Source organism: Atractosteus spatula, chromosome 15 (assembly GCF_055471065.1).
Source record: "Atractosteus spatula isolate fAtrSpa1 chromosome 15, fAtrSpa1.hap1, whole genome shotgun sequence".
Classification (NCBI taxonomy): Eukaryota; Metazoa; Chordata; class Actinopteri; order Semionotiformes; family Lepisosteidae; genus Atractosteus; species Atractosteus spatula.
Window position 1 is genome coordinate 23,863,442 of NC_142720.1, and position 12,252 is coordinate 23,875,693.

Sequence of the window (12,252 nt, forward strand, 5' to 3'; positions counted from 1 at the left end):
GGAATGAAGAGGAGGGCAAAAAGGGTGACGATTAGGATAGCTATCCTGAAATGATATCTAGGAATGAGGACCTTAAATTGCATGTGAGCAGAGACAATAAAAGTCAGATAAGAGTGCGGGAGAAGGGCTGCCAAGAGCCAGAGAGAATATTCAGTGAGCTGCAGAGGTCTGGAGGAGTTGGCAATGGTTTCTGGGTAAGGGGAGATGAACTGGGAGAGGCCTGCTGCTGTCTCGTCAAGAGAGGACAGGCTTTTGGACAGGAGTTGTGTTTGGACAAGAGAGAATTCAGTGCTGTTAAGAAAAAATGTCAGGAGTGTGAAATGTGCTGTGTAAAAATAGAACCCTATTTGTGCTAATTCCAGAATTGTTCATTTTTATTAATAACTGTTGCCACAAAAAATGGGACGTTTTGTATTTTTGTGTCACATGACTAACTGCTCAGCAGTTCAATGATGTTCTCATTATTCCATAACTGAGGTCATGGTGTGGCATTGAGCCATGATGGCTACTGAATGTACAGTACTTGGAAGCCAGCATGGAAGACAAACTAGGGCTTTGAGCGTGGTTTACTCAGAACAGTGAGTTCAATTCCACAGTAAAGGAATTGAGTGACACCCCTGACCAAAAATGCTTAACAGGAAGAGAGAACGGGTTGATAGGGACAGGGATAGATTCATCCTAGTGACAGATTAAGATGGCTAACAGCTCTGTGGGTATTTTTGAGTTGCATGGTAACTGGAGAAGGTAAACCGAAGAGTGCTGCATTGAAATGTGTCACTGTTGTGTGGTAGCCAGTTTGCCAGGCCCAACAGTGAAGATGAAAGTGAGAAACTTCTGAAAAACAGGAGCAGCTTGCTGGAACAGCGCTGACTGCGGCTGTCAGCACTGAGGAGAGATGCACTGCCTGGGAAGGTAACAACATATCTTCTCATCACAGATGAGAAAGACATCACTGAGTCAATGATAATGAACACTGTCATAACAGCTGCATACAGATGGACGGTCTGAGAGAGGTTCTGGCCCTTGAATAAAACAGATTAGACAAAGAGTTTAGAAGATCTTATGTAAAAATGTTGTGAGAGAGATAAGCTTAGGTCCTATGGAATAAATCACAGATAATACTCTATACCTGAGAGAGGACTCTGAAGGAGAGGGTATGCCAGATAGAGAGTAAAATGATAAGAATTGTAAGAGTGAGAGAGAAGATTACAGGGAGGAGACTGGAGAAGGAATATCAGACTTCTGAATCTCAGGATCAACTCAGTATTCCCCAGAAGGGGACTTACAGGAGATATATCATCCCAGAGGGTGTCACAAAGAGAGTCAAACTGTAGTCACAACATGCTGTCAGGCAACTAAAATGGCCAAAACCATCACAGGGCAATGCTGTTGATAATCATGTGAGCTGCTGTCATAGCAGGCCAAGACCTAGAACTGTTACATGCACATACACAAAGCCAGCATCCAGTGGCAGCAGCTGAAATCCTGTCAGAACATTTACAATGACTGTAATACGTTTTACAACATGTTAGAACATGAAATAATGAAACTGGGGAAAATGTGCAGCTCCTTTAACAAGAACATTGTTATGTATAGGCATAAGTATAGGTAAACTGTCTTTTAGGAAAGTATTTAAATAGCGTCATAAATGAATTTAAACTCATAAATGTAATGCCTTTTTAAAAGACTTTCAGGAAAGAAATATGTCATGCAGTTAAAATGTTTTTGAAATTAATGGATCTTATGATACAACAATAACAGGGTCATAAAATACATTTAAATGCAAGTCTCAGACAGGGAAAGCTTCATCTGTTAAATTCATTTCCAAGGCTGAGTGCCAGAATTATATTATGTACAAGCAGTCACGTCATCCAAATCCTGTTTGTCTAGAATGGCAAACAGCAATGTGGGAAAAATACAAATCTGTAAACACGTGCTAACTACAGAGGCTTAATTCAATAATAAAAAGCAAGTTCTTTAAACAGTGAACAAAAACGTATGTTAAATCCTATTGTGCTTTATCTCTTGAAAGACTTTAGACTAACACAGTGAGCTTTCTCTGGGTAATTTGCCTCTCGCTGGCACTTATTTTGAGTGTTTTGAATTTGATGGTTTATTATTTTCCTTATAAGTCCTAATGCTGATTAGAGTGCTTTGGATGGTGTGTTGCATGCTTGTGGCATTTTGCACATTCTAACCTCAGGAGGAAAATTCTAAAGGCTAATTGTTAGCCTAATCCTTCTCAGAACTGTAGGCAGCAGGGGGACATTTTGTTTTTCCTGACAGTAATAACTAAAGAATAAAAAACAGCAATGACTAGAAAAGAGGTAATTTAGGGGTCACACAAAGGTCACTTTACTTCACGTAAAGGATAACAGCCAGCCTTCAGAACTTTTTTTTCTGGTCACTATGACAGAATGCTGGGACTATGCATGAGACAACTGTTTTATGAGACACAACTTTCAAGACAAAATGTTACAGTATACTACTCTGGGTAAGAGCATCTACTAAGCAAAAAAAAAACCCAATAATAATATTTGGAGGAAAATATCTTGTTAGGTCTTCCTGTGCCATCTAATAATTACTAATGTCTGCTGAAATGCTGAAATATACAATTTCAGAGCAATTTTCTAATACAATGCTCTAACCAAAAAATCTGTGTCCTTAGAAACTGTGATATCAATAACCAGAACAAAAACTAACAGACTCACTGCAAAATTGATACATGATACATATTTGATTTTTGAAAAGTTGATGTAATTACAGTATATGTAGTGCAATTAATTCAGAAAAAAAACAGAAACTTTATAGTAAAAAGGCAAAGAATAATAATTAAGATAGTCTGTTATTTTAAACAAAGCAGAAACAAAAGCTCTTACCCTGAAACCCATTCTGGAACTGAGCACCCACGGGCAGTAGTTCTGGAGTATACTCATTGTATCCACCCAGAAAGAACTTGCTGAAAACATTCAAACCAACCAAGTGTCCTGGAGAAGATCCAGTCTTATTCCTTTGCTCATCCACCTGAAAAACAAGAACTGTGATTTTAGGTTTTAAACACATTGTAATGCAAAGGGGAATTAAAAGGCTGGCCCCTGTAATGTTATTGCGAATGTTGTTTTTCCATTCACTTGTTTCTAAATAGATATTTCTAAAGTCATTTTTCTGGAAAATGCAGCTGGATGTTCCTAGTTGCACAAGCTGTTTTCTTTAATAAATGAAAAATGTATCTATTTATCGATCTGCAATACAAATGTTTATGAACAAGAAGCTTGTATCTCAAACACTAACCTTCAGCCAGCCCGTTTTGAGGAATCTGCCAAAGCGAATGACGTGGACACGCTGGCCCAGAGTGAGGGGTTCACTTAAAATGGTGGTGACTCCAGATCCCAGATTAAATTTGTACACAATTTGGCCATTGCGCACACCCAGGACCAGGAAATCATCCCCATTGATACCTTTAAGCACAAAGATAGAATGGTGACACTTCAAATGTGGTATTAGAAACACAGGGAAAGACCATAACAAAGGTTAACAAATCACATTCTAGAAAAGGTTGGCCTAAATGTTTTAATAGAAGAATTAACTAAACAGAATGAAAATACTTTATAGAGAAAACTAAAGGGGATAACGATGAAGATGAGGCAAAGCACAGAGAATACACAGAGCTGCTAACACAACTCAAGAAACCAAAAGAATCAAAAGAGGAAAGGAAGTATACAGTAGCTATGAGTCAAAACTATTGCCAGGGGCTTTTTTCAATATTGCAATCCCAAAAGTTCAGAAAAGGGAGCAGTAGACTGTCTTAGGGATACACATTTATCTATTATAGAAGATGAGCAGGGAATAGTGGGCATCAAAGATTGCTTTGCACAGGTATTCACAAAAGATTAAATTAATTCCCTGCAGGTAAAAAAAAAGAATTCTGCTAAGCTCTAAACAATTTTAGTGTATAAGAGGATAAGGCATTAAAGGTGCTAGCTGAATTTAATAAAACAAACTGCCCAGTCCAGACAGTGAATTTGTGTGCTTCAGAGAAACAAGACAACCTATCAATAGACCCTCAGGGATATTTCGTATCTCTATGATAGGAAAGGGGTTGTGTCTGCTTATTGGAAAATCACAAATTTAATACCTATCAATTAAAAAGATTGACAAAATGGTACCAGGGAGCTGTAGAGCAATACCTTCCCCGGTTACATCTAATGTTATGGAAACAATTATAAGATGCAAACAAGAAGATCTCATAGATGAAAACTGTGCTCTATGGGACAGAAAGGATTTATTATTAATGGATCATGCCTAATGAGTGAATTGGATACTTCTTTCTTTGAGCAAGAATCTAATTCATTAGATAACTTTAGGGCTTATTACATGACATATCTAGACCATATACCATATGAAAGACTATTCTTCAAATGTAAAGCTGCAGGAAGACAAGTTAATGTGTGCATGTAGATAAAGAAATGTTTAAAAACAGAAAATTATGGACACTCATAACAGGAGTTACATCACACAGGACTAAAGGCATTAGTGAGGTAGCACAGGGTTCAGTTTGAGGACTTCAGCTCTACCTGATCCATATCAATGGTCTAGATCAGTACACTGAGTAAACTATAATTCTCAGATGGTACAAAAATAGGCAATGTTGCAAATACTGTAGTATAATAACAGCACAAGCCATATAATTGGGTTTAGAGAAAATTCAGTACTGGACGGACCCGTGGCCAATGAAATTGAATGTGCCCTCAATTTCTTCAAGGAGACAATGCAGTGAAGCGATAAAAAGGTAAAAAAAATTGTGTTTTATTGATAAGAGTATTTAATTTAAATCAAGGCTGGTTAAGTTATGCTATTCATTAATTAGATCATATGTTGAATACTGTGTTCAGTTTTGTTCTCTATGCTTTAATTAGTGTACTTGTTTATTCAAACCTTTGTTTACACACTCAGACATGTGTCATAAATTAACCCTACTTGAGGTTTATGGTTCCCCATGTTTACACACTTGTTTATGCAATTAATGACACTTATGTCTGAGTGTGTAAACAAAGGTGAACCACAATGTCATCATACAGAACAAACATGAGGGAGTTTTGTCTTCTGTGGCAGTCCATTTCAATCATCTTACAAAGAAATGAACAGAGTTCTGAGGTTAGTACAGGGCTGATATTAATTACAAATCCAATTAATTTGTTTAAAAAATAAAAATTAAAAACATTTTTAAAAATAGAGCTCAAATCGAAAATGTATCTGAATAAAAACAGAAGACACCAGGACCAGGGTCGGAAACTACTGTACTGGAGCTAATACAATGGACAGCATCTGATTTAATCCTGGTCTTAGGGTATGTCATACTCACTAAATACATGTTTTAGTCTGAAATGGAGAAGATTAACTAAAAAATTTTGAAAGACCTTGACCAAGTCAACTCAGAAGATTACTTCTAGAACTCAGGAACTCAAGTGGAAATTACTTGGTTTAGGAGTATTTACCACCACCAACAGTACCACTTTAAAAAGAAACACCTCTTTACCTAGAGGATTGTGAGTATCTGCAAATAAACTCCTAAGTTATGTTGGTGAAGCTCACTCTGATCCTTAAGAAAAAGAGCAGAATTCAAAGAACATTAAACTATAACGATACAAACAAGTTGAGCTGAAAGGCCTCTTCAATTTCGAGCCATTTTTATGTTCTTATGCAATTCAGTCAGCAAGCAGAGAAACAAGCAATTTTCCTTTTTTTACCGGATAACTGTTACTTTGTTCAGAAGTAGAATCAAACATATCATGGTAAATTTCCAAATCTACATTTATTGGGGTTGTTGAGGAATTTATACATTTAAGATAAAAGTTACCTGCATTTATTCTAGATCACTTGCCATTTTTTAATCTATTCAAACAATTGGCTCTTTATCAGAATTGTATATCCATATGTATAAAATATTCACTTATGCACTTAAAAGGATACATATAGGCATATGTGTAGTGAAATCTACCTCTTAATTTCCATTTGTATCTTTGGGACCTTTCATAAAAACTAAATGGCAACATTTATAAAAACAGACATGAATCATTACTTATGAGTCATTTCCTTGTTTGTTTGCATAATTTCATTTGCAATGTGTGCTCTGAAGCAAGAGTTTAATACTTCCATAGCAATGCAAATCAGTCTAATTCCAAAAGCCTCATGGGAGCTTGTCTGGTGAAGCAGAGTGAACACTGCTGGTTTCCTCATTTTCACTTTTTCCACTGAATACAAAACGTTTACAACAAGTAATACAAGTAGATCCTGATATATGAGCTGTGCATATGCTTCACTGTGCACACATACAGTTTGACAGTCTTGTTTATTTTAGACTTTAGTTAGGAAATTCAGCTAAGATTTTTTAGTGTTGAATTTAGTTCTTAAAGGAACAGTATTGTGCAGTTGTACTGGGTGTATGTCTAAATGTACGTACTTTTTGCTTTCTGAATTTTCTCTCTTATCACCACACACTCTGTGTAACTTTAGCCAGGTTAATATTCCTACTCCGGTCCTTAGTCATTCCGTAATTTTATTTTTCTCTCTTTATTTCTACCTTTCCTTTCAGCCTCAGTAGTTCATTTCCTTCTTTCAGTCTCTTGTAGATGTAATAGCTATAGCAATATGAAACTTTTAGAATGTGGCAACCTTCGCTCACTCTGCACTTCTTCCACAATATCAGCCACTTCTACTACCGGCTCATACAGTATAGGCTGGAACAGGGCACGCAGCTCTTCCCTGTTCCAGCAATTGAGTTCTGGTGTTCTCGCACAGCCATCTCAGTACTGGCAAAAAGTGTCAACAAACTGGATGACAATTCGGGGGGAAGTACCATCCTTCAAGGACAATACCACTTGTGGCATCACATTCCCCTTCTCTCTGAGAAAATGTATCTTTTTAAAGCAACATCTGCATGTCGCATACGTGACAGACCATCCATATTGCTTTGGTGTTTACCTGCTTCTTGGACTGCTGTAAATTTGTATGACTGGAGGCTCTGGCCACATCTTGTGACTATATCGCTTTTGCCTTTATTATTCATCATTCGTGTCAGGTGTGCGTGGCCGGTCAGTAGAAAAATAAGCAATACTTTAGCAAGTCTAAGGCTCTGTTGATTGGCTTTTCAAAGGCAGAATAATGTTTTTCTGCAGGTGATAACTTTCACCTGTTAGAAGAGAAGAGAAGAAGCGAGAAGAGAAAGACAAGCTCGGAGGCAATAGCTTTACAATTGACCATATTAAAAGTATAGCTTCTGGATACTGGGTTGCCTAGTCCAAAATCACCAATATGTACTGACACCTCTTAGCAGATTTCACTAATGGTCCAACCAAATACATTCTGACTCCCATAATGCTTAGAAATGTGGGCAATAAGACAGTATAAGGCAAATGAGGAATGACCCAATACCACCACCTTATAATTTCCTAGTGGTATTCTAAAATGTAGGCGAGCTGTTATATATGGTTTTGCCACCATCTGTACATGTAGCAGCAACATTGTCCTCTTTTTGGAGCTTTATTTGACTGAGAATTACACATGGGGCTGCTAAAGTTTCAATCGTCCAGTTTTGGCTAAGTCTGACCCGCTAGCTCCCAAATGTCACAGCATTCACCCAAAGTTACATCCACTTTAATAGGTTCTTGACATAATGAACAATATCAATATCATAAAGTGTCTTCTTTAATGATAATTATATCATCTGGGAACTTTTGATTCTTTAGAATTTTTCTTCTTTGAGCCAGCTACCAGAGCACATCACTCACTGTCTGAGAAGTCTCTTTAACAGAAGTCCAGATTTTATATCTCTATTCCTGTTCATTCTCAAGTGTTGGTCTAAGTTCTGGAACATTTCTTTTATCACTTTCATCATGTTTTTTCTTGGAGCACGGACATTCCACCAGATCAATAATGTGGTCTATTTTTTGTGGACTTCCTTAACTGAACAACTCCTTGCATTTCCACAGGAAGGCTGTGATGGAAATGGTTTAGTACCACTCGCTCAATTACCTTATTAAATGGTAGTTCTTCAGGCTGAAACCATTTCCAGGCTAGGTGTATGAATTCAAACATTTGAAATCGAGGAGGCTGATCTGGACATTAAACCCAGAAATGAAATCTCTGAGCTCTAACTGCCATTATTACTCTCAGTCATGCGAGAATTTCCCTTAAAAGGATATCATAATTTTCAGCATCCTGCTGCTGTAGGTCATAGTAAGCCTTCTGTGCTTCTCTTGGCAATAAAGGTGCAATTATGCTGGCCCAGTGTCTTCAAGTACACCTCCAAATCGTGTGAGGGCATCATTTTTTGTTACCTGCTTCCTAGGGTGTGTGTCTGGCTCCATTGTCCACCAATGAAGCTCTTTTTATAGCTGCTGATAAGGTAGATGTTGCAAATCCATCTGTAGTCTACTGATCCTTTCTGCACAAGGAGGGTTTCTTGTTGAGCCAGTGTGGCTTGGGCTAACTGCTGCAGTAAGCACTCTATCTCCACAGCAGAAGAAATATTATTTTATCAGAGGAGAACAATCATTTTTTCTTTTTTTTACATTGTCAACTTTCACCAAATGGGGTACTGTTTTCGGTACCGCTGCCAAATTTTCATGTGGGCGTAAATTTAGGAAGGACCTGATACACAGACAAACTGTGCAGACACACTAACTGATGTGTATACACACTGGGTGGTGGATGTCTGAACAAGTTTTCCAGAGATATTCGTAAGGCTTGTTTCATTTTCTCTTTCAAGATCCTCATTTCAAATTGGTTTTAGTAACTACATAGGCTGAAGCTGGAACAAATACAGTAGTCTCTCTTGATTCTTAAACATTCTTATGTTTACATGCTGCAAATGTTTACATGCTTTTGTGATTTTTCTGCATCACTAATAAACTGAGATATGTTAAGAAACTATGGAAATGAGACTCAAAAGTATTTAATTTCATACACCAATAGCCCTTCACAATATAAATATATTGACAACTACAAATCATGGCATTAACTATTACATTAATATATAACTGTTCCTATAAGAAGCCATTCACAGAATTAATTTCCTTTTCCATTCTTCACTGCTTCATTTACACCATATTAACAAAATAGGCATTCTATAATTACAGCTCATTAAAGCCATGACTGAGCAGCTCTGTCTTATTCTCTGTGTCCCATATTCTGTAACACCTGAACGTTACCTTGACTTCATCAAACCCTTTCTATAATTAGTTTTTACATTCTAGTTACATCGTGTTCTTTGATGGTCCTTTGTGAAAGCTGATGATTAAATGTTTTGCCACAGATGACACAGTAGATAGCAGTTACTAAAACCAACCTTTAAATACATTGCAGACACGTTGAGTGTATGACAGTTTAATTTCTATATAGTTTCATATATATTGATTTTTGAACTAGCCAAACAACAGACAAAAAGGAAAATTAAAGCTCTGCTTCTGCCTCACATCCAAAAAGGCAGAGAACAGTGTAGTTTATCCATGGCTTTACCTCAACGATCTGTTTGAAATGCAGTAAGTTAAAGGAGTCTCTGTCCCTTTAATGTCATCTTTGCTTACCGAGTGCAGTGGAAGAGTCAATGTACACTGCTGTCAGATGGAAAAAAAAACACATGTTGAGGTATCTGCGTTAATTTGTTTCCTATAGATAAATGTTAGATTTAATTTCAATAGCTAGCTCATTTGTAATTAATGTAATTCATTTGTCCAAGTTGAGATAGCTAGAAAACTAACACTGCTTCAATTGCCACCTGGTCCCATAATCCACAATCATTCTGAGATTTAAAGTGGTTCTAAAACTGAACTAAATTCAGATCAACAACAGTGATCAACAAAGTGGAAACGGTAGGAAACAAAGTTTGTTCTTCTGCGGAACCAATTAATTTGAATGCCATAGTCTCTCAACAGAGAAAATTATTTAAAAAATGTATTCAATAAACTCGCACATAGTTGAATTATTCTCTTAATGTTTAATTTTTTAAACTTTTCAGCTTTTTTTAAAAAACAATTCCATTTTACTTGACCATTTGCTACTATCCATTTTTTAAAAACTGTGATTTGTCCAACCTGAATCCTAATTTACTGAAGTGCCCACTTAATTTAGGCTCCACCTTAATAAGCACCATTGTCCTAACTGTAGGTGCATGCTACTATTGTGGTAGCTAGCACTGGTAAATAAAAATACTTTTTTTTGCAAAGATGGTAATCATTTTGTTTGTCCTGATAAAATGCTTTAATTTTTACAGTAATGCGATCAAGTTATAAAACTAATGAATGTAAATGCATTGATAAAAAAGGCATGAACATTTCTAAAGAGACAAAATTCCTCACTCATTATTTTGAAAATGAATTAAATTAGCTAGTGATCGGAATGTATAAAGTTGTTATTCATTTAACAGCTGAATGATAATTGCAATACTGATATATACAATATTAAATATGATTTTCTCTGCAGGGAAAATACCCCCATCAGCTGCAAGTACACAATGTTGACTTCTAAGGTGCAGAAGAGAAAGAAGTCAGCTCTCACCTCTGCTTCCACAAGCAAGCAAGTGAGTCTAGCATGTCCCATCATGCCTGGGTCACAGCCACAGTGGACAATGCAGTGATAAAGTGAATCATAGAAGGTCTCCAGCCATTCGGTGTAATTGAGCTACCTGCATTTAAATATTTAATTCATGGTCTGCAGTCTAATTTAAGACATTTCATTGCCAGCTACTACTGCTGCACACTGTATTGTTTTGCATTTGATAAATAAACTTTAATTGACTGATAATTCTACAATTATATCAAGAGCTACTGTTTGTAGTAATATACTGTATGTAAGGATGCTAAAAGCATGAAAACAAATATGATTCATTCTGTGAGTAAGGTTTAATGCATTGCTACTACCACAGACTTCTGGACAGCTAGGTAAAGCAGCTACAGTACATTGCAGTGAAAGCTCACAGGAATGATCCCAAAAGTCTGGAGAGATGTTCTGCTGCACTAGCATGTAGGTGTTTAAACGATACTTTTGACGTTTTGACAGGTGACACTCAAAGAATGAGAGGAGATCATTAGAACCACCACAGACAATTCTTTTTTGTCTTCAAAACATTTGCTGATGAAAATAATATGTCGCTTTGAATACTTAATAACAAAATCCAAAAAACAAACAGAAGAAGAAGCTGGTGAAGAAAATGAGGTTCAATTTTGAGAAATTGCAGGAGTTCTGGACATGGATAACAGTCTTGAGTACCAGATACCCAAGCATCAGTGTTGTAGCTAAATCCAACTGAGTTGACCTTCTAGGCTAAATACACTACTATTATGGGTCTGGTGACAGAGGCACTACATTCTTTAAGCTATAACCAACACACTGATGGGACGGCTGCTGTCCATACTACAGTATATCTATTGGAATCAAACCTCAGATGATTAAACTTCCCTCTAAACACTGGAGCCCACTGGTAAAGGCTCTTCAATGGGGCATTTAGAAGCATGTTGGCAAAAAGCTTGAGAATCAGGAATTGATCTTGGCTGACATCTTGTTGCCAAAGTTTAAGACCTAATGTAGACTTTGCTTAGACCAAGAACTATGCCATCATCAAAAAAGGAGAGGGAGTCTCTCTTTAATTAGCACAGTCAGTGATGCGGGCTCTACAATGTGGTGTACAGCCATGACTGGACTGATGCATCCCAAACCAAAGTCAAGGCTCTGATGAAAGTCAAGGGCATCGCACAGTAAAGCTTCAGAGAGGGCTCTATAACTATGAGAAAATTATGTCTGCTGGTTTCAAAAAACCTTTAGACATTTATTTATCTTGCACTGGAGATATATTGTGTTGTTACCATCCACTGAAAAATGTTTATAAATCATATGCATAACTGTAAAGGAAAAAGTGATTTCTCATTTAAAAAAGACGTTTTTTCCTGATGTTGCTGCTGTACTTTGTAATCTCTGTATTTTTAGTTGATATGGTCAATTCTAGAGAAAATTGTAACATATCCTGGGTATATCATGTTAAGTTGGAACTTGTTTTAAAGACAGTGTTTGGAAATAATAACCAATATTTATGCATCCAAATACACTAAAAAATGTTTTTTTTTCTTTATTTATAACATTTTCAGTTCATTTTGACACTGGAATGTTAATGGGAAAAGCTACTGTATTTCTTGTGTGGACTGAGTTAAACTTTGATTCACTGTTAATATTCCAGCAAGTAAATATGAAAAATAGACCTGT

The 12,252-nt window shown here is 36.7% G+C and overlaps 1 protein-coding gene across 1 annotated transcript in view; it reads right to left on the reverse strand.

Moving 5' to 3' along the window:
• eys (EGF-like photoreceptor maintenance factor) overlaps positions 1-12,252 on the reverse strand; it is a 341,768-nt gene that overhangs the window by 10,028 nt on the left and 319,488 nt on the right. Inside the window, exons 45-46 of the mRNA XM_088934016.1 lie at positions 3,292-3,458; positions 2,880-3,024 (exon numbers count right to left, since the gene is read on the reverse strand). Of these exons, the coding sequence (XP_088790142.1) occupies positions 2,880-3,024; positions 3,292-3,458 (312 nt within the window). The remainder of the gene's footprint in view (positions 1-2,879; positions 3,025-3,291; positions 3,459-12,252) is intronic.